A 24,608-nucleotide genomic window follows, 5' to 3' on the forward strand; every position below is an offset into this window, starting at 1 on the left:
TTGTTCATTTAAGTTAACAAATTAAATTAATATGTCTTTTTAAGGGTTTTTTTGTAATTCATTGTCCATCTTAAATAGATTTGGACATTAACTCACATTCTTCTTTATTTTCTAAATTTTATGTAAAAAAATTATTTATTTACATTTTTTAGTCAATTTTTGTGATTCATTGTCCATCTTAGATATATTTGAACATTAATACACATTCTTCTTTTTTTTTCTAGATTTTAAACTAAATTTATGATATAATCTTTTAAAAAAATTTAATCAATATAATCCTTATAATAAATATGAATTATATTGATAGTTTATTATCATTTGTTATATATTACAATTTTACATATAAAATTTTTTAGCTGAGTATTACATATTATTTTATTTATATAAGTTTTTTTACTATATATATTTATTTGAGTGGTATTATGTTAAAATTTTATTTCTCTTAAATTATTAATAATCAATATTAATTTATAAATGATTGATTCTGTTATAAAATTAATTATCTATGATATGTATTATAAAAAAACATAGAAATTAAATAAAATCCGCAATGTGTTAAAAGTTAGCAAAGGCAAAAGTGATATTTACCTTTATAACAAGTTTAATGATTTTATTTTAACATTATTATGATAATTTAGTAAATTAAGATAATTTTATTTGATGTTTGTCTATGTGTACTCTATTTAAGTAAATTTTAGTTTTGATTTTGGTAAAATTCACTATTCTGTTAATTTTATTTTTATTGTTTTTTTCATTTTGAATGATATTTGAATGAAAAATATTTTTACTGATTTATCATTTAAGAGAGCTCTATTATGTCGCGGATTGCAAAATGTCATATAAATAAGTGAATATATATGATTTATTGTCATGATGTATTTTTATGTATTGTGTTTTGATATATTTAGATTGATAAATACTTATAAACATGATGGTATTCAAACGACTTTAAACATTATATAATTCTCGTTATTAGATTTTTCATTATTAGTCACTTACGTGCATCGCACTTATAAATTCCTAGTATATATATATATACCAATTAAGCCAACTGTTTGTGTGCCTAAATAATTTTTACTCATCGAATTGAACAAAGGATAACGAGTCAAAAAGATGTTCAAAGTTACAAAAGTGAAATTTATAGCTAATTCCTAGAATTTGTGAACACTAACTAATCAAACACGGAGCAGCAGCAGCTTTTGTCTCTGTTTGCTTGAAGATTACCTAATCAATAATCAAATTCTTGTAGTGCTTTAGACCTCAGTTAATTTGAAATCTAGCTAGCTAGAAGCTGATTTGATTTGGCTGACGAGGGTCGCCGCATACTTGCATAAACTTTTTTTTCCCAACCAATCTAACCTGAAAATGGCCGGTTAACATCTCAATCCTCCTTGCATCTTCTTCAATCTTATTCAGTTCCACTGCCTGCTTTCTTTGAATCAAGCCATACAGGTGCATGACACCAGACTCCAATTTTTTGTTCCTGAATTCAACTCGTAACAAGGCATTTGATTCCGAATCTGTCGACTGCGGATCATACAGAACAGAAAAGCTACCAAATGTGAGGTCAGGGGTCTCGAACAATATATCCACATCATTGTTTTGAAGACCACTTGTCATTATTTCAGATGGATGGATTGATCTTCCCCCAGCGGACTCTCATGATATATGCGCAGCTTCTCTCATCCCACTAAGAAAAGCACCATGCATTGTGGCTGGATATTGCCTATTCGTGGCTTCTCCAGCGAAGAAAACTCGATCAGCAACGTTCTCAGCAAGAATATCATAATCGTCTCCAGAAGCGCCAATTGCTACATAAGAATAAGATCCATAAGGGTACTGATCCTGACCCCAGCAGGTGCATATGGCCTGAACTGGAGCTGGAACTGCAATTCCTTTCGGGCTGAAAATACCTTTCAAAATCTCCAAAACCCTGCCTACTGATTCCACTGGAGACATCTTTTTCAAACTTGACTGCGGCCTCCCCAGCAACAAGGGCAACAAGAAGTTGCCCGCCAGCCACTGAAGAATAACTATAAAAAAGAAAGAACTCTCCTCGCATTTTTGGATCATCTGTCAAATGCCCAAAGGTATCGATTTCTCCACCCCAAAAATCGTAGGGGAACAAAATGGCAACCTTGTTTAACAACCCAAATCCTAATCTCTCAATTGCATCTTTCTTCCGTTGAGGAAGCTCTGGTACAAACTCAATTGCCTCCTTCTTGAGCACTCCTAGAGAAACTGTGCAAAGCACAACATCACAACGAAATTCTTGTCCTCCGGCATAAACTAGAACCCCATCACTTCCATATCTAATACTGTCCACTGCACAATCATAACAGATAGGAAGGTCCTCTGACAGAGCTCCAACGAGCCTCCCATTACCTCCTGGAATAAAACAATGATCGCCACCCATTTCATATGGATCATCTTGATCCCACAAAGCCATGGACAAGTTTGACATCAAAGTGGCATTAGCATACTCTAAATTGGCTACATGCCAATCCAATAACATCTCGTTCCAACGGCTCTCCTCAGCAACTCTGTACACATGTCTGAATGCCTCTAAAGCCGTCCCCAATGATATGTCCACGTTCCTTACCTCCTCCACTATACCCTGCCTAAGCTTACAAACTCTGTCTAACAATTTATTAAATGATGATTCCACTTTCGAATCAACATCCGAATTGACCATCCTACTATTAGGCAAATACAAGGGACATATATCCCTCACCTTGTGAAGCGGCAACCCCAGCTGCCGCACCAAAACTCCCAATGGATTCCCATTATTTCCGGTCAAAACGCTCCCACCTAAGTCCCTCAGTGGTGGCGGCCAAATCTGATCGTGACTCGGTCGTTTCCATCGGACTACGCGAGTCCGTCGATGGTGGGTTTAGGGAGCGAAATTAGAAACCTTTGAACCAAAATACAATTAAAATTAGTAAAGTTTTTAATATTAGCAAATTTAAAAAATGAAAATAAAAGAATATACAAAAACTTAATCCATTAAAATATAATATTACTTGATTTGAAATTTCTTTATTGTTTGAAGATCGATAATCAATACTAGAAAAAAAAAACATATTAAAAACAATTATGTTAGTGTCAAATGATTATCATTATGTCAAAAATTATAATTGTTAATCAAGACGCGACTTTATTTCATTAGTGTAAAGCCTCATATTAAGCGACGCGTGACAGGAGTGACTAAACTTACTTGGGCGTTGATAGATCGGGTTGTAAGGCTCGTTAGTTTGGGGAATTAATTTTACTGTTGGTGTTGTCTCATTTACCAGTGAAGATTTGACGACGTATATCAGTATTTGTCTCACTCATGACTCATGCATGTTTAACTCAATATTCTTACTGTCTCAAGAAGTATAAAAATATGCTTATAATATCTTAAAGAAAACGTGACTTGCATTGCAAGACACAATTTCTTAAAATTATTTTTCCATTTAAACGAGATTGTAGATTAAGAATTTTCTCTTTTTAAAATATATATTTTCTAGTTTTTTAAATTCTAGATTTCAAGTGATGCCACCTGAGACCATACCCGGTATAATCGAAATAATTGTTTGGGATAAAAAAGTGCCTTTTTTCTTTGTTAGTTGAGAACCAAGTAATAAGTCAGATTTGTTGAATTATAAGATACCGGGATATATCAATGTTGTTTACTTCTAGGATGGGCAGAGAATATGATTTGTAATTAAGGTCAAATGGACATGCCTATTGGTCCACCAGTAGTCAACGGTCAACACGCACAAAAGTCAAAAGTCTTCGGTTTACTTACAAGAATCCAATAACAAATACAGCTTTCATGTTCAAAAATAAACATAGCTGGCAGATATCACATGACCAATGGCAGCATAAAAAAAATATTACATATGGTTTACGTTTGAGATAAAAACAAACATAACTTCGTATTTTTTTAACATAACTTGTAATTATTTTTTTATTAGAAGTTGGAGATGAGGACTCAGGTCTATGAACATGATCTAAATATGATTGGACATATTGAGAAGACTCGATATTTGTATAATGCCACTTCAGTCAAAGGCTAGTGGCACATAACTTGTAATTTTGATCATTCTTTCCTTCGGAAAACCTGCAGCTCCAGAAATGGAATATGGAACTACAAGATTTCGTTCATTCTTGTTGGTGTTAGTGTCTCTTCTCTTTGCCGATCTTGGAGCAGGCCAGTCTGAATGTAATGTAAACTTAGGCGCTGCTTTGTCAGCAGGAAACACCAGCCATAGCTGGCCCTCACCTTCTGCTGAATTCGCCTTTGGATTTCGGCTCCTCTCGAGTGCTTCTTCTAGTTATAAAGATCTGTTCTTTTTAGCCATTTGGTTCAACAAGATACCGGAACAAACCATAGTTTGGTCCGAAAACGAGCATCCAGTTCAAGTAGGTTCACAAGTCCAGCTTTCCAATGAAGGCCACCTAATTCTCTATGATCAACGGGGCAACGAGATATGGCGTGCTAGTTATGAGAAAGCTAGTTGTGGTGCCATGCTCGATTCTGGGAATTTTGCTCTGAGAAGCGAAGATTCGAATTACCTATGGGAAAGCTTCAAATTTCCTACTGATACAATCTTACCTGGTCAGAGGCTCAGCATGGGAGGGACACTTACTTCTCGTTTATCCGAGACGAATTATACTGAAGGAAGATTTCAGCTCCAGATGCAGAGCGATGGAAATCTTGTGCTCTACACTATTTTTTTGCCCACAAGATATAAGAGTGGTGCTTATTGGGAAAGTGGGACAGTAACCTCAGCGCCTGTCTCCAACTCTGTGCTTATTTATGATGAGGCTGGTTATATTTACATAGAACAGAATAATAAAACAGTGTACAATGTGACCAAAAAGGTTCTGGGCTCAAAACAAGACTGTTACTACATGGCTAGGATTGATGAGGATGGCGTGTTTAGGCAATATGATCATCCCAGAAAAAACTATGTTGCTGATAGGAGAAGCTGCATCTCGAGTTGGCGTGTCGTCCAGAGAATTCCAGAAGATATTTGCACCGCAGTTGTGGGTTACTTGGACAGTGGAGCTTGTGGATACAATAGCTACTGTGTGAATTTGGATGGAAAGCCTACTTGCCGTTGTCCAGAAGGATACTCTCCTTTGGATCCTCTGCTTATGCAACGAGGCTGTAAGCCGAACTTTCAGTTGCCAAGCTGTCAAGAAAACGGATGGGAATTGAACGTCGATTTGATCGAGTTTAAGGAGCTGAATAACACTGATTGGCCCCTGAATGATTACGAGCTTCAGACTGGTTTGGATGTAGACAAGGAAAAATGTAAAGAATTTTGCCTCTATGATTGTTATTGTGCAGCCGCTATCTACCATGGGAATAGGCGTTGGAAGAAAAAATTCCCTCTTTCCAATGGAAAACAGTCGCTAGATCTAGACAGGATGGCGTTGATTAAGGTCCCTCGAGGGAACGTGGCCAGCTTGTGTTCTAAAAGCAAAGATAAGTCGAGTATAATTCTCATCGGATCATTTTTGCTCGGCAGTTCAGCGTTCCTGAATCTTGTTCTGCTGCTGGTTTCATCAGTTGTCGCCTACTTATCATACCGGAAGAAGGTGCTAAATTTTCAGACAGATTCAACATCATTTGGAATAAAAAAGTTCACATACAAAGAACTCGAGCAGGCGACTGGGGGATTCAAGCTGCAATTAGGCCGAGGATCCTTTGGGACGGTTTATAAAGGCGTTCTCCCGTTAAATTCTAGTAACATATAGCTGTCAAAAGGCTAGACAAATCCGTACAGGACGGTGAGAAGGAATTTAAAACCGAAGTAAGAGTGATCGGGCAAACTCACCATAAAAACTTGGTCAATCTCCTAGGATTTTGCGATGATGGAGTCTCCCGCCTTTTGGTGTACGAATACATGAGCAACGGCTCTTTGGCTAGCTTTCTGTTTGGAATATCAAGGCCTCATTGGAACCAAAGAGTGCAGATTGCTCTTGGTATTGCTAGAGGTCTGACTTACCTACACGAAGAATGCAGCACTCAGATAATTCATTGCGACGTCAAGCCTCAAAACGTACTCTTGGATGAGTCCTTCACACCTAAGATTTCCGACTTCGGATTGGCAAAACTTTTGCTAACAGAACAAAGCCGAGCTACACGGACAAACATCAGAGGCACGGTTGGATACTTTGCACCCGAATGGTTTAGAAAGGCATCTATTACGGTGAAAGTAGACGTTTATAGCTTCGGAGTCATGCTACTGGAAATAATTTGCTGTAAGTCGAGTGTCAGATTTTCCATGAGTGAAGAAGAGGAGGCGTTGGTCGATTGGGCCTATGAATGCTACAGAAAAAGGAATACCCAAAGGCTAGTGGAAAACGATGAGGACGCAAAGAATGACATGACAAATGTGGAAAGAATGGCGATGGTGGCAATCTGGTGCATTCAAGAAGATCCATCACTAAGGCCATCCATGAGAAGAGTTAGTCAGATGCTCGAGGGAGTTTCCATAGTTCCCGTCCCTCCGCGGCCTTCGCTCTTTGATTCTTCTTCTATCTGGAGTCAAAACGAATCATTAATATGAAGAACTTCCCATTCATTTGGATCACCCGGCAAAATTAATATTTCAGTCATTTTATGAATAAAGATCAGTGAACTCTTACTAAAAATCATATCAACTTCGGAGAAGAGTCTCTGTCATGTTTGATTCTTTAAGTTTTGACTTGTCACCTTGTTTTATTGTAATTTTGTCGTACCAAAAAAAATTTGCTCCGTCAAATGAGTAATTTTGTTGTTTATTATTTTGCTATATTTATCAATCAAATAATAACTTTTATTTAAAATTATTCAATTTTAGTATGAGTTAGTTTTTCAATGTAAATATATATATGAAACATGTATTTCTAAAAATTATTATATATACCAAATAATTATTTTCAAAAATCAACATTATCTATTTATACGTGTAATGTCATTTGTGTGCTTACATAAGGCTTCATTTAATATTGAGTATGTCTCTTGTGAGACGATCTCACGAATCTTTATATGTGAGACGGATCAACCTACCGATATTCACAATAAAAAATAATATTCTTAGCCTAAAAAGTAATATTTTTTCATGGATAATCCAAATAAGAGATCTATCTCACAAAATACTACCCGTGAGATCGTCTCACACAAATTTTTGTTTTTAACGTTTGCGACTTGCAAGCATAAATAGGGGACCAAAACTTGAAGCTAAGATTGGGTACAACTAGAAGGTGAAGATGAAGTCTCCATCCCCAATGGCAAAGAAATCCCATGCGGTGTTCCTTCCATTTCCAGCACAAGGCCACATAAACCCCATGTTCAAACTCGCCGCAGTCCTTCATCACAAAGGCTTCCACATAACCTTCGTCAACACGGAGTATAACCATCGCCGCCTCCTCCGAGCCAGCGGCACCGGCGCCTTCGACGGCCTGCCGCTGGGTTTCCGATTCGAAACGACTCCGATGCTGATAAGACACAGGATATTCCTTCCCTTTCCATTTCGACAAAAAGTAACTGCTTAACCCCGTTCAGGAATCTTCTTGCGAAGCTTCACTCTTCCCCGGAGAATTCACCGCCGGTGAGTTGCGTGATTTCCGACGCGATAATGACATTTTCCGTGGAGGCTGGTAGAGAAATAGGCGTGCCGGTGGTGTGTTTTCGGACTACTAATGCTTGCAGTTACCTGTGTAACAAGCATATTCCAGATCTTATCCAACGAGGCCTTGTACCCTGCTCCATTCGGAGATGGTCACATCTTTATTGAAAGAATTTCTTTGATAATTCCTTACATAAATATTCAGAAATTATCAAATCTCCACCTACACGAGTAAATTATTTATATAATTCAAAAATAGCATTTTGTTTTGATCTAATTTTTTTACTTCCCTTATCATTCAAAAAAAAAAAAGATTTTATCATAATAAACATTGTCTAAAATTTCTCTTAGATTTGAACTACTAGTGATTATAGAACTATAATAGATATTTTTTGTTTCCTACTCAAACGACTCATATAATTAATCTAATATGTTTTTTTTTATTTTACACATTATTAATTTTTTACAAATGTCATTATTAAGTATTTATAACAATATTTAATTAAAATTATCCATAAAAAAGTGTCACAATAGTCATTTATTGTTGTAGTGTCTAATTTTGATCTTCTCCCAAATATGAGATAGGTTCCTTCGTAATTTTACGTAGTTGATATATGTATTCATCATCCAAAAACATAAGGCAAAAACTTATATAAGACGATCTCACGGGTCGTATTTTGTGAGACATATATCTTATTTCGGTTATTCATGAAAAAGTATTATTTTTTATGCTAAGAGTATTATTTTTTATTGTGAATATCGGTATGGTTGATCCGTCTCACATATTAAGATCCGTGAGACGGTCTCACATGAGAATATGAGATCCACTCAAAACATTATATCACATTAGTCTTTCATATTTTTACGGAAATTGAAATATGTATGGATCATTTAAATATTAACATTTGACCACATAACAAAATATTTATATTTTTACAGAAGTTGATATATGTGTTATCATGTAAAGACTAACGTTTAACTACATCAAGGAGATAAATACTCCAAACCGAATAATCCCGGAGAGAATGGAAACGGTCATTATTATTTATTCTTTTATTTTTCTCTAAAATATGCACATCAACCCTTTTAATACAACAATTACTTTAATTTAAATTTTTCTCTAGTTTTCAACTTTTGAATACTCTAATGCTAGCGGTTGGAGAGGCGCGTTGCATGTATAGATAAATCCGAAATATAAAGATTTGATATGGTATTCTTTTTTTCGAGTGTGAAATATTTTTAAAAATTGGGGAATAATTAATTAAATTTGTATTACATTTTGCTTAATTAAATTTGGGACTAAAATTGCAAAATACATAAAATTATTGTGCCCATACATAAAATTTAACTCATTGGAATTTAGAACACCGAAGTCAAGATTATAAATTATTTGACATATCAATTTACTAAATTTAACTCATTGGAATTTATTACAGATGCAACATGTTTAACAAACGGGTATTTGGACACGTCTGTGGACTTCATTCCAAGTCTCAAAATCACAAGGCTTCGTGACTTTCCATCGTTTGTTCGGACGACAGATATAAACGATCCGATGCTGAACTTCGTCCTTGGAGAAACAGGGGGATCCTCAAAAGCATCAGCCCTGATATTTAATACTTTTGAGGCTTTGGAATCTGATGCATTGGCGGCTTTAACTCCTCTGTTCCCCCCGATTTACGCCCTCGGCCCAGTGCATTCGTTGGCGAACCATATCACAGATGAGAAGCTCAAGTCCATAGGAGTTAGCCTATGGAAAGAAGAAAAATCTGAATGCATCCAATGGCTGGACTCTAGGCGACCTAACTCGGTAAATATTAATTCCATGTAGTATTCATGCACATGGGACGACCAAACGTCTAATAGAAAAATATTGTTCGAAAATGAAAGTTATTGAGATTAAAGAAAGCTGGTGATCATCGGTCAATGATCATATATCTTCAACAGGTGCTGTACGTGAACTTCGGCAGCATCACAGTCCTAACCCGCCAACAAATCCTCGAGTTCGCCTGGGGGCTAGCGAACAGCAGGACCAGCTTTCTTTGGACAATAAGATCCGATGCAGTGATAGGCAACGTCACGTTGGCATCAGCATTGCCTTCCGAACTCGTCTCCGAGACCAAAGACAGAGCCCTGATAACAGGGTGGTGCCCGCAAAAACAAGTGCTCAACCACCCTTCCATCGCTGGATTCTTGACACACTGTGGATGAAATTCGATTGTCGAGAGTATGTCGCAAGGCGTGCCGATGATATGCTGGCCATTTTTCGCGGAGCAGCAGATAAACTGCAGGTTTGCATGCATGGAATGGGGGTGTTGGAGTAGAGTTAAGTAAGGATGTGAGCAGGGGAGAAGTGGAGAAGATTGTGAGGGGATTGATTGAGGGAGAAAAGGGTAGGACGATGAAGAAGAACGCGATCGAGTGGAAGGCGAAGGTAGAAGAAGCACTGGGGATTAATGGTTCAAGTTGGTCGAATTTGGAAAGATCGATCAAGGATGTGTTGTTGTCCAAGTTTAATTAAATATGTATACGTATATGATTTCTGCATTCGAAATTTCACCTCAAGAATCTAAAGATTTAGGGGCGTTTTGTGAAGAAAAATACAATAAATCATTTTTTTAGAGGTTGCAGTTTAGGGAAAATTGGGTGTTTGCCTGCCTAAGGGTGCATAACAGCATGAGTTGCAGTTCTTGGACCCAAATTCCCAGACTGAAATTATATTCCAATATTCATAAAAGAATTGGGCCGAGTCTCTCAATTAAGTTTTTAATTTTTTTTAAAAAATTTTGTAAGAATTATATCGTTGTTTTAATGTTTTTATAAAAACTAAAGTTTAACATTAATATTCAAATTAATTGAAAAAGTGTCATTTGTTAAAAAAAATTAATAGATAAAATTATTTACTCTTTAATCTTTAATAAGCACTCTCCTTAAGAGTAGAATTGGAAGTCACAACAAAAACAATGATTATTTTTGGGAAAGCCACAAAGAAAAAGGAGGGTGTATTCGTTGCAGAGATTTTCTGATTTTTTTTTAAATAATAGACTTTTGTGGAGTTTATAGATTTTTACAGACTTTTTTGGAGTTTATAGATTTTTACAGACTTTTGCAGAGTCTCACAGATTTCTAAAGATATTCACAGAATCTTGTAGATTTATTTTGCATGACTTTTATTGACATTTGTAAACTTTTTCACAAAACCCTATGGATTTTGTAATTTATTATTGTGATTTTTTAAAATTTATTTGAACTAGCAGTTGAATGTGAATAAATTTTACTTGTTTCAAATATTTCTCTTTCTCGATATGATGTTTTACATATTGATTTTACGAAAGACAACAAATAAGTCAATATTAAATTTATTACAATTAAATTTCAATTATTTATGTCAATTAAACATGTTTATTTAAATAATTAATATTTTTTAAAAATACATAATAATAAATTTCAATATTGATAAATAATTAAACTGAAAATAATTTCATTCATTTTAAATAAATTTTTGTATAAAAAAACATATCAATTTTGTTTTTGAAAATATGTCAAACAAAAAAAATAAACAAGACAATTATATGTATCTGAAAATAAATAATAAGTATGTAAAATATTTTTAATTAGTATAAATTTATAAAATTTTAATATATTTAATTTATTATATTTGTGTTGATAAACTTCTAAAATTATGTATTAATCCCACACATCGTTTAAGAATTTTGAGTTATAATCAAAATCAAGATATGAATTAACAAAAATTATAAAAAATAATTAAACATCAAATGTTATATAATAATTAATAAAAAAAGTTTAATTTTACTAATTAAAAATTAAAATTATTTTCAATTTATAGTTCAATAAAATATTATAAATTTTTTTGTTACATAGTGTAATAAATTTTTAAATTTTTTAATAATTCTAATTTTAAATTTTATAAGATTTTGTGACTGGAACTCCAAAAATAAAATGAATGATTCTAATAATTTTGATTTTAAAATATTTTTATCAATAAAAAAAATATGTTTTTAAAAAGTACAAATACAATGAAAAATATATGGATGAGAAAAAAATGAAAATTAGTATTTGTATTGAGTATGTGAGTTTGATAGATTTTTCAATTAAATGTACTTATGTACATCCAAATCTTTAGGTTGAATCAATGACATTTTTTGACATTTTATTGTGGTATCTTAGACTTTAATTATTGTGCTTAATAAAATTTCACGGAGTCACTAAAAGTCTATTGACATTTTGAATACCTTTAGATTTTTGTAGAGTTTTTAAAAATTAAGTTTGGATATCACATAACTTTTTAAAATTCTACAAAAATTTACATTGAATACCACTAAATTTTTATAGAGTTTATAAAAGTCTGGATTGAGTACCTCTAAATTTTTAAACTCCATAAAAATCAATAAAAATTTAGAACCAATACACCTCGAGAGATTTCTTGAATTGTATTCTTCAGACATGAAAGAAGTGTGTAAATACTCTACATGTATATGAAAAGATTTCTTGGATTGTAAGAGATGCAGTACTGTGCTGCCAATATTTTTAACTTTAAAAATGGATAAGGGGGAAAAATAATTTTGGAAGTTGCTGCCTGCTGGCTGACATTAATGCCATTCATGCACATTTCCTCAATTTTGCATGGACTCTAAATANTAGACACACACACACAATGATGCATATACAATATATATTTATATACACATCGATGAGTTGATACTCACATATTATATATGCAACATCTGATAATGAATTTTAAAAGATTATATATGGATTTGATTTATTAGCTAATATTGTTATTGGTGTGTTTTTTTCTTTTTGTGACGGGGAGCAAGCAACCGATATTTTTTATATGCACTTCGTAAACAATTGTTCTTAACATGATACCCTACAAACCACATGTAAACTGCACTAAGCAGGATTGTCCGATAAAGAGTTGATTGGGAAAATTGAACTCGTAATTATTTGACATAATACTCTCATGCTCCATCAATTCGGAAACCTCATAAGGACATATTATTGGTGTTCTTGTGGTTCGCGACATGGATATAAAGAGCTAGTCACTTTTGAATCCCAATCAATTAATTAAATAACGTTTATAAATAAATTTTGTTGTGAAATATAATTTGAAACACCATAACAATCAAAATTAATAAGGTAATTTTCATACAAAAGTATTTCCATAATTTGAGAATTGATCCAAAGTTCATGTTATAAAATATAATCTATGATGCAAATGTGTGGAACCAACGGCTCAAACTTAGCTCGGAAACGAAAGAGTATTTATTAGATAGAGCCTCGAAAATTGTTATGGATTTACTTGGATTAATATGCAAGTTTAAAATTCATGATTTTAAAATTCTTTGACTTGATTCAAATACACAAAATTCAAGTTAATTTTAAATCTATTTTATATCGAGTTAAACAATTTCAATAATAATTACGACATATATCAAATACATCAAAAAATTAAATATTATTTAAAACTCACTGCTCCTCGATTAATACTTTCTCGAATCAAATATATCGATCAAAGCACAACCTAAAAAGTCGTCCTAAACTCAACTCAATGACGCCCATGACTTAATATCAAGAATTTACGTATATAAACTTTAATGTTCAAAATTATCTGTAATTGTTTTCTTTTAAATAAATAAAAAAAAATTAAAGCTGCAATTTAATTTAGCCCGTCGGTCTACTCTCCTACCGGCACCAATTATGTGAAAGGTAGCATGTCGATATCTAATTTGGTATTACTGCATTAATAATGAAATATTCCAAATACTTACTACTCGTTAATCACAATTATATCTAAAAAATATCATATTTTAAAATTTATTATTTTAATTTTAGATTTTTATAAACAAACTTTCATGGTATATCATATCATATCCTCCCAGTATAATTATGCGTGACAGGTGTTGATTAAATTATTAATTATCTAACAAAGGGACCGACCAGAAAGGACACCGAGTCTGCTCGTTAGATATTCCAATCATAGTACTTACAAATTGCAATTACATATAATATATAATTACGTAGAATATTGAACAGGAATCTTGATATAGAGCAAGAAAGTGAATTTCCAAATCGTGAATTAGATGCTATAAAGAAGATATTATTCAAATTGTATATCTAATGGTTATCGTTTGAGTGTAATATTTGTCTCTATTTGGTAGAGCAATCGAAATATGTTGTTTGAGCTATTATACTGTTGAAAATATTATTATTGTTATACCTTTCGGTAAAGCAATAAGTACTCGTCTCACAAATAGTATCAGAGTCATTGAGTTCAATTTTCATTGATTATAAGGATTTGAATTATTGGGAAGAAAGATTGTTGGGGAGAAATATTTGTCTCTACTTTGTATAAAAATCTAAACGTAGTAACTGAGCTGTTCCAAGTTATATTGGATCAAAAGATTAATGATGTACAACCATAACTACGCAGTATTCCACTCGATAAGTGATAAACACTTGAAAATTCCGTGGGAGGGTGGTTCAGTACATCATCAAAGGATCATTCATATATATGAATGGACATTTTCATACTCTTACCGATGAAACATGACGTTTACATCACATATATTAGTCTCAAGATTAAGCGAGATTATCCTCATTTTATGCGGTTGAATCGATCAGGAACTTGTTTAAAATATACAGTATGATTTCTAATTAGTTTCATGATTTTAAGTTGAGAGATATACATCATGGTACATATTGTATATTCAATGATTTTACCTATGCAACTTGCATAGATATACAGATAAAATAAATGTCATAATTGAATAAAAACTTAAAATATTATTAAAATTAATATTATTTTTACATAAAAATCGATAAAACTCAAATCATAAATTTAGACGATAAACACATGCTCTAACAATAAGTACCAGTTACATATTAATGGACTAGTCGAAAATACCCCATACTATGTTTGGGTCATGACCCCGACATGTCTCTGTCACACGTGTTGCTCAATGACTGTCAAATTTTTATATTTAGACATGTCAGAATTTGGGTCAACAAAAAAATCAGAAACCCATCAATATTTTAAATTTGTCGAATTAAATCATATACTATCACAATATCAATAATCGTTTTCGTATAATATGGACGATAATCTTAGCATATAATAATAATAATACAAATTTATTTGAATAGGTTTAACCCGTGTTCTAAAAAGCACGACCCCTATACGGCTATATAATGTAACATGTAGATTTTTTTAATTTTTTAGAAAATATTATTTCACATATTTTTCAATTAATTTGTATATGATAAAGATCATGATATGTCATTAATTTTGAGTTAGAATTTGATATTGATACACAAGTAACTTTTTTTTTTTTGGATCTCGCCAAATTCTACTAAAGTGCTTACATGATCAGCAATATCAAGTCACACGCTTCAACAATATATTGTCTCATGTCAACGATTTTCAACACCACATTAGCACTACGGTAAAATTTGACCAAGAAAACTAAAAGAGCAAGTCTCATGTGAGACGGTATCCCGTTAGATGGATGACACGATTCATATCTAAAGTGAAAAGTAATATTTTTGGTATAAAAAGTATTACTGTTTTTCATGAGTTGGATTGTGTAAGAGATTCATATAACAAAATTGACCGTGAAAATGTCTTACAAGAGTTTTTGTCTATTAGCAAAAATGTAGAACAAAATCGAGACCAAATTTTTTAGCTCACCTTTCCGTCCGTCCAAACCTTGTCATCTTGCATGTAGATTTGGAATTGATTTTCAAAATCAATCATTTGTATTTTTAATGTCACACACACAACACATATAAACATATCTTCTAAACAATATGATAATATAAAAAGAAGCAATATTTACATCAAATTATTGAAGTTTTTGTTGTCTTGAAAAAATGGTCCCAAAATGCATTTAAAGATGAGCCAAATATGCCATGCAAACAAACACTTGCAAAGAGGTGACATTTAGGAATACAGACCACAAAACTACAAAGTATGGCCATCTGACCACTCACCAAAAATATATTATTGGTCGCCTCGTTTTCAGAAATTTCATTTTAAAAAAGTTTTCATTTATTTCACAATAAAATTAAATCAATTACGAGCATCCCATCCAAATATAAAGATTATTCAATATTGATATTGAGTATTATTTTCTCCATATATCGGAGCCAAAAATAATATTATGACTTAAAAAATAATATTTTTCATGGATCAGACTAGATAAGAGATCCGTTTCATAAAATTAACTATCTTATAAATTTTTTTAAAAAAAAAAAATTGCATTGGTCTGATGCTTATCTTGGTCATTAAATATGAAAACGTCCACACAAATTATAGCAATCAATTCGAAATAAATATATATTTTGCAATTTGACCATTTCAAGAAACCCCACGAGTGAATGTGATTGTTGACCTGCGCTGTGCATGCACGAAACCATGTATACTGGATAGCGACCACAAAATTGGATCCAGCATTGTCTTTGGATCTGTTATTAACTCTTCCTCGATCGAGATCAATAATATTTTTAGTTAATTGTTACTTATATATTTCAAATTTTTTAATATTTTAATTATCTCCTTTTGACTCTATCGTTTTATTAAAAAAAAAAAAAAAAAAAGGTTCACAGTAACTTAGTGTATATACACATATAGATATATTAATAGATATGTCAAAACGGGTTAACATGATGGATCAGTCAACAACCCCAACCCACCATTAACGAGGCAGAGCAGGTCGGCCCGCCTTTTAGGTGGGTGAGTCGGAAAAACACCAATCCAACCCACTTATTTTAGATGGTGGGACGGACCAACTCAACGAGTTTGTGTGTAATTTGGCGAGTTGAGATGGGCCAGCCTACAACCTACCACAATCCACCATTAAACGGGACGGGTCTGCCAATCAATTGGTGAGTTGAAAAATTTCCAACCCAACACATCAACGTGTCAACCCGACGGGCCAAACCCATTTTGACACCTCTATGTATATAAAAGTGATTCTATACTATATGAGTTGAGAGAAACAAACATCTCAAGTGAAAACCAAAAAATACTAATAGACCACACATTGATTGCTTTTTTTGCAAAAAAATTCATGCGAACATCTTTTATAAAAAATATACAAAAAAATATTTATTTCGATATATCAAATAATAACTAATATAAATAATATACACTCAACCCCATCATCGCATATTGAATTGAAACAATTAGAAGTATATTTGCAGTGACATTGGGAATAGTGTAGTTTTTAAATGAATTCTTTGAAATCATTTAACAAAATTTTGGTAGTCTATAATTTGGTAAAAGATTATTGGAAGTTCTGCAACAAACAAAAAAATGGTTGGAAGGAAAATATTGAGTTGGTGGGTTTTTTTTTTAACCAATCATTACTCATCTGGTAAATTAATTATTTTTTAAGATGACATATAAATAATAATAATAATAATAATATTAATAAAATAATAATAGCTACAAGAAATATTCAAGGTAGATTAAAATGTGGACAACATCATCATGAGATATATATTTTTTTAAAATAATAAAAATAAATTTCATCAATTTAATTAAAACCTTTCTTGGACAAACTATAGATATACTATCAGAAAAGTACTTAATTATAATTTTCTATCGATAACTACCTTCAATTAACACCAATAAAATAAAGTTAAATTAATATGATTCTATACTTAGCATAAACAAATTTTTGAGAAAATTAATTTTCTTATATATGTTTGTTTCTTTATAATTTTAATCTTCTATGTTTACAAATTTGAGTCTTAGTTCATATATAATTTTAGTCATTTGTCTAACGCAGCTCTGATGCGACAAATGCGACCAATCAACGTGTAGTGACACATCAATATTTTCGATGAAAATAACTAACATTATCAAAAAAATCGAAAAATATACGATTAAAACTGAAATTTTATAATAGAAAACTGAAATTGCAAAGACAAACATACAAAATCAAACACACAATTTTCCCTAAATTTTAAAGAATTAGAAATTTTTTTTTTACTTCAATAAAAGGGAAATACACACTTTTTCCAAACATTCTTACTTTTCTAATTCATGACACGATCAAAATTTCTTATTTCGGTTGTTACAAATCGAAACATATAATAATATTTTCATTGTAACATCATGATCCAAAATTTTTCATTTTTATTTTTTTTAAAAGTCAAAATCAGTAGTTCTATAAATATTTGGAACAATTTTTTATTGAGTCATGCCAAAACAATTTAAAATGGGGTCCAACATTTTTTTAAGAAAAAAATATTTTTGGAATAATAATTTATCATGCTTTAGCTAATGTATCTATATAATCCCCTAATATAAGCTTGTCCATTAGTTCCAAAGTTACATACCTTCATGCTTTATCATAAAGCGAATTAAACATCGGAAATTGGAAATTAAAGACAATATATGTACATATATTTGTGTATATATTATGAGTGATGCTAAATTTACATCTATATTTGTACATAAATTTGTACAAAAAAAAATTCAATGCAGAGATTTCAATTAGTCAAAATATCACTATATATTGAATACAAAATCTCGCGATATAACAGTAAAATTTTTCGCGATATAATGGTTGTAAATATCGATTTAACGATATATTGATGGTAATTTTAACGTTATTCATATATTATACCTACATCTGGTTGGTGGGCATATCTCATTAAATTAATGTAGAGCAGTTTAGTGATATTTTTTTATATTATCGTTAATTCAATGTCTTAGTATAATTGCAGTAATGTATGTCGTTACATAAACATTTTTTAGTATCATATGATCGGTATTCCGATAAAAAAATACTAAAATTGAAAAATAAAAGATCAATTTAACATGAACTAAAATTGAAAATAACCTAAAACAAAACCTAAAATAAAAAAAGATCGTTCAAGTTATAGAAATAAAAATATAATCTTTCGCTTTATTTTTAAACAAACCAAATCCACCGACTTTTATTGTTTACACCGTCACAATATTTTATTTCTATCTTTCGATTTAAAATTGGGAAACCATACTTTTCTTGGGGATAAAAATATACATTTCATTAATTGGTGGCATACTGTCTTCCATTATCAATAAAATATTCTGAAAATAAAATAATAAGTGACGTGATGCTTTGGTTGGAGACTGCAAAATATTCTATAAAAATCTTTTTGGTTAATAATTGCGACGTGTACATATACATATATGTATATATATATATATATATATGCACAGGCATCAATCATTGTGAGGAGTTTTATGGGGCAAGTGGAGTCAATTTTTGAGAGACGTTACATGTATATTTATATATGTACATCAATTTATATAATACGAAAAATTCAATGTAAAAATTTAATTTGTCGAAATCTTCTTATATATTAAATACAAAATATCGCGATATAATTATTGTAAATATCACTGTAACAATATATTGTTTGTATTTTTAATATTATTCTCATGTTTTTATAAAAAAAATATTGAATGGACCATATTAGCGGGAATATTTTATGTGATGCGAATATAATTTAAATGTAGCAGATATTTAATCGTCTTAATGGGAATATGGTATCATATTTCACACACTAATCATTAGTCCTGAATTATTTTTATTTGCTATATATAGTTATTTAAAGATCGAGAGTGTTGACGTGTGAATGATAGATGCTAAATTCAGTGTTTATTTGATGATAAAAAAGTTAGTATATTTAGGGACTTGTTCAATGATATATTTTATAAAAAAATATATTTTTAATGGGGTAAGAGTTTTGATTAATATATTAGGATTAAGTTCACGTGCTCGGTTCTAAGATTTAAAATTTGTTGAAAGGAAAATTATTGAGAGAAATAATTATCACTACATTGAAAGGGAATGAATAACTTGGTGTTTGAGTCGTAGTATGATTTATAAATATTAAATTGTTGTATTAGTATCATCAAATATTTTTTGTTAAATAAAATTATAAGTGTAACGATCATTTGTTGATGCTTTATAGTTCATATGTTATTAAGAGTTTGGGACGAATTATCTCATATTCGAAATTATTATAACAAACTTATTATTTAACTCAAAAAAAAATATATACAAGGGTTTTTTATATATGCATGCACAGAAGAAAGATGCAAGATTGCTAAGGGCTTAGATTTTGTTGGAGTATATACCCAACTAGTTAACTTATGGCTTGTGCTTTATTAACTATTGTGTAAAAATAATATTTATTTTCAAAATATTTTATGATTTTATCCAATTATAAAATTTACTTTATCTGTATACGCATGCAAGCTGCCTAGATAAAATCACTGAATATACTTTAGTACCATGAGTTCTGTCTTGCAATGTAGCTCATGAGATTCGTTAAGACATGTGTTGTGCATTCTAAATTAGTTTGTAGTCGATTCAGCCGCCTAAAATAAGGATACAAGTCGCTCAAGCTCGAGACTAACATATGTGATGTTAACATCACGTTTCATTGATAAGAACATGGAGTTGTACAATTATATATATATGTAATCATGTGATGACTACACTAAACAACTCTCTCCCAGACTTTCCAAATGATTATCACTTATCGACTGGATTAGTCTGTGGCTATGGCAATACATCATGAGTATTTTGACTCGGGACAATATAGAAGTTATGCGTACTAATGTTGCAATTTGACTTGTTCATCCATTTTGCGGAGGTCATCGATTGACGATGTTGTGTTTAGTTTCTAACTTAAAGTTCTAATATAATTTTAACTTAATTTATGAAAATTATAAACATGACAATATATGTCAAATTTACATGTTAGATTTTTCTTTCTTCTCACAACATTAAAATTCGGTGACTTCAACATTTCGATGAAAAGTAATAAAATCAAAGAAAAAAGTTCAATTTTACACTGATTGAATCTGAAAATAACCGAAAAGACCTAAAATATAAAATAAAAATATAATTTTTCGTTTTAACAAAATCTACCAACTTTTATTGTTTACACCGTCGCAATATTTTATTTCTCTCTATGACTCTATCGGTTTAAAATTCGGAAAACATACTTTTACTCGAGGATAAAATTATGCATTTAATTTGTTGGTGGCATCTATCATGAACAAAATATTCTGAAAATAAAATAATTAATGACGTGATGTGGGGTGTGTATTTTGGTATGGAGTAACTCTCTTGTGAAACGGTGTCACGAATATTTATATGTGAGACGGATCAACCCTATCGATATTCACAATAAAAAGTAATACTCTTAGCATAAAAAATAATATTTTTTCATATATGACCCAAATAAGATATCTGTCTCACAAAATACGACTCGTGAGACCGTCTCACACAAGTTTTTACCTTTGGTATGAGATATAGTAACTTAATCGAGTTAAATATGACAAAAATTTGAATGATCAAATTCGTTATATTTGAGTTATGTTCGAGTTCGATTTCGATTTTAAGTTCGAAAATTCTAAAAATTTTTACTCGAAATTAGTTCAATTTTTGTTCGAAAGATTCGAACATGTTGGCCAGTGGAGGAGCCAGGAATATAGCTCTACTCCGGCTATAATTTTAAAATTTTAAATTAATATACCCGGGCTAATATCATATTATTTCAAAATTATACAAAATTTACGTATAAATTTTTTTTAAAAAAATTTGAGCCACTCGGGCTCCATGTGGCTCCGCCACTGATGTTGACGAACTATTGCTCGAAAATAAGTATTCGAAATGTTTGAAATTTATTATATAATATATAATTATATTATATTAATAAAATATTAAAACTCACAAGCTTTGAGCTTCAGTTCGACTCGAATGTGATAATATGATAAATTCGAATACGAATCAAATATTTTTCAAATTAATTCAAAAAAATCGTAAAACGATTCAATTCGTTTTATTATAGTTGAAGACTGCAAAGTATTACTACAAAACTCATTTTTTTAAAAAATAATTGTACATTGATATATATCCACTGACATCAATAATTGTTTGGAGTTTTATGGGCCACATTGGCTAAGTGGGATCAATTTTTTTTAAAATATTAAATGGACCATATTAGCGGGAATATTTTATGTAATGCCAATATAATTTAAATGTAGCAAATGGGAATATGGTATCATATTTCACATACCAATCACTAGTCCTGAATCATTTTTATTTACTATATGGTTCTTCAAAGATCCAGAGAATTGATGTCTGAATTGTAGATGTTGAATTGAGTGTATTTGACGTAGCTCAAACAAATACGTACATGTTTTTTGAGTAACCCAATAATCAACAATTAGTATGTTTAGCGACGTCGTCATATGATGTATAAGATCGAATGTTGGTCGTTTTTTTAATATGTAATTTATTAAAATAAATTTTAATTTTGCTATGGGGTAAAAGTGTTGATTAATAAATAAGGTTAAATTCATGCGCTCGATTTTAATAGCTAAAAAAATATATGAAGGGAAATTTTGAGAGTACTAATTATCACTACTTTCAAAGCCAATGAATACACATCAAAATTTTTTTTTTTGTGGTAAAATGACTATGTAATGTCATTATTTGATAGATTTATAATTCATCTGACATTAATATTATAAATTTGAGACGAGATCGAACTCGTTCTCGACTCAAAAAATATACATACAAGGATATTGGNCGATATATATACCTACTAAAAAAACGAAAGATGTACGTAGGCTGAGATAATATATAGTGGTCCTCTTTATTTATTTATTTAATTATTATTATTATGAACAAGAGTGGTCCTATTATTTTATCTTTATCTTCACAATTTTGTTAGGTGTAACACTTAATTTTTTTTTAAGAAACATAATTAAAGTAGATAATTTTATTTGTAAATTTTAAAGTATATTATGTAATGGAATTACTATGATATATGGCAAGGAATGAGGATACAAATCAACGATAATAGAAAGACGTCGAGGTTACATTTGGATGTCTCTATTTAATAGAATCGGAAATTTTCTACGGATCGAAACGTACGTCTCAAATTTATTGAAATTAGAACGAAACTCAAATATATTATCATTTTGCTTCAATTTCAAATAGTCTCTGTCACCAAATAATTTCAAATCAATTTCCGATTTTACGTTGGGTAATCTTAACAAAAAATGAGCAAAAAAAATAGACTCTTTGGCCTTGATAAAGAAAATATCACGAAATGTATTGTACGTTGTACAAAATCAAATCAGATTTTTCCGAAAGAGGGAAACCGTATTTGATGATAACAGTCACAGGCACACGCATGCGTTGTAATAATTCCACGTCAGCATCAAACCTCCAGCCTGGCAAACTCGAACTCATCCAATCACGTCTAGCCACGTTGCAATCCCTGATAGTGACAAACCCCCCTCCCTACAGCTGTTCCCCTCCCAACTCTCCCAATATAAATATACCCGCTGCTGCTTCACATCTACTCCCAGCTCCGTTTTGAATTTAGCCCCATACACTGTACAATCAATGGCTTCTTCTTCTTACACTTCTGCCATTCCTGATCCGCGGGTTTCGAAAATCTTGTTCTTTTTCTTCTTGCTTTTTACCTCTTCTTCAATGGCGGCGTTGGTGCAGCAACCGTCTCTTGTGTTGAAATATCACAAGGGAGCACTGCTGAAAGGCGCCGTTACGGTGAACTTGATCTGGTATGGGAAGTTCACACCCGTTCAACGCTCCATTTTCGTCGATTTCCTCCAGTCGTTGAACACTGCGAAATCCCCTCAGCCCGCTGTTTCCTCCTGGTGGAAGACGACGGAGAAGTACAGCGGCGGCGGGTCTTCTAATCTTATTCTGGGCAAACAGTTCCTTGATGAGAACTGTTCTTTAGGGAAATCTCTGAAAAACTCACACATTATCTACTTAGCTGCCAAGGGTGGACACTTGAACGGAGCGGTTAACGTCGTCTTGACGGCGGAGGACGTCGCGGTTGATGGGTTTTGCATGAACAGATGCGGTTCCCACGGGTCGACTCGTGGGAAGACCCGGTTCGCCTACGCATGGGTGGGGAACGCGGAGAAACAGTGCCCTGGTTACTGCGCGTGGCCGTTTCACCAGCCGGTTTACGGCCCGCAGACGCCGCCGCTGGTCTCTCCGAACGGCGACGTCGGGGTTGACGGAATGGTGATAAATCTGGCCACCGTTCTGGCGGGAACGGTGACTAACCCGTTCAACAACGGGTACTTCCAGGGTCCGGCGACCGCGCCATTGGAGGCTGTGACTGCTTGCACGGGGATGTTCGGGTCGGGTGCTTACCCGGGTTACGCCGGTAACGTGCTGACGGAGAAGACGAGCGGCGCGAGCTACAATGCGCACGGGGTTGACGGGAGGAGGTTTCTTCTGCCGGCGATGTGGGACCCGCAAACATCCCAGTGCTCCACTCTTGTGTGATTCCGTAGCATATATTAGCGTAAAAAAAATAAAGTATTCGGTGAGGTGGACGAGAGATCGGCTGCGGGTGGGTGTACTTGTGTAAATATACGGACGCAAATATAAATTTGTCGTTTTGTATGACGTGTAAAGTTGCTTTATTATTAAAAAATATTATATGTCGTTGTTTTAAATATTATTAAATTTAAGTTTCGGTTTTGTATAATAATTGGAATTAAGTTTCGGTTCAAGTAACTAAAAGAACTTCCAACTTGAAAAAAATTAAGTTCAGAAATCTTTAATTACAAACTTGAAGATGTATGTGAATGTAGATTTATTAGACGTTACCGTTAATTTTAAATCTTCTGCTGCAGTTTTGTTCGAGACGTTCGAACATCTTATTTGAAAACAAACATCGGTGTCCATTAGTATTTTTTCTTTCAATAAGATCATCTTCTGCAAATACATAAAAAAAAGGTGTTATTTTTTATGTAGAGCAGGTCTTTTGTGAGACGGTTTCACGAATTTTTATCTGTGAGACGGTCTCACGAAAATCCTATCGATATTAATAATAAAATCTAAGAATTAAAAACTAATATTCTTAGAATAAAAAATATTATTTTTTCATGAATGACTTAAATAAGAT

General features: G+C 32.1%; 2 protein-coding genes and 2 pseudogenes across 2 annotated transcripts; 3 read left to right on the plus strand and 1 right to left on the minus strand.

Annotated features, from left to right (window-relative positions):
- Positions 1–1,068: 1,068 nt before the first annotated feature.
- On the minus strand, positions 1,069–3,336 carry LOC140984639 (lysine-specific histone demethylase 1 homolog 1-like). Its single transcript, XM_073452189.1, is given in 4 exon segments — positions 1,069–1,346; positions 1,348–1,956; positions 1,958–2,868; positions 3,294–3,336. Coding segments are annotated over 4 exon segments (1,629 nt in total). The 3' UTR covers positions 1,069–1,280.
- Positions 3,337–3,922: 586 nt separating this feature from the next.
- LOC140983811 (G-type lectin S-receptor-like serine/threonine-protein kinase LECRK3) lies at positions 3,923–6,606 on the plus strand (annotated as a pseudogene).
- A 590-nt stretch (positions 6,607–7,196) lies between these two features.
- LOC140985191 (7-deoxyloganetin glucosyltransferase-like) lies at positions 7,197–10,252 on the plus strand (annotated as a pseudogene).
- Positions 10,253–23,007: 12,755 nt separating this feature from the next.
- Positions 23,008–24,106, plus strand: LOC140985387 (protein EXORDIUM-like 2). Its single transcript, XM_073453239.1, has one exon. The coding sequence runs from the start codon at positions 23,063–23,065 to the stop codon at positions 23,981–23,983; it is 921 nt and encodes a 306-aa protein (XP_073309340.1). The 5' UTR covers positions 23,008–23,062; the 3' UTR covers positions 23,984–24,106.
- The last annotated feature ends 502 nt before the right edge of the window (positions 24,107–24,608 follow it).

This window comes from Primulina huaijiensis, chromosome 9 (assembly GCF_012295235.1).
Source record: "Primulina huaijiensis isolate GDHJ02 chromosome 9, ASM1229523v2, whole genome shotgun sequence".
Taxonomy (NCBI): domain Eukaryota; kingdom Viridiplantae; phylum Streptophyta; class Magnoliopsida; order Lamiales; family Gesneriaceae; genus Primulina; species Primulina huaijiensis.

What these genes read in the sequence shown, in the direction of transcription:
- LOC140985387 (XM_073453239.1), top strand. Translation starts at nt 23,063, where the DNA reads ATGGCTTCTTCTTCTTACACTTCTGCCATTCCTGATCCGCGGGTTTCG.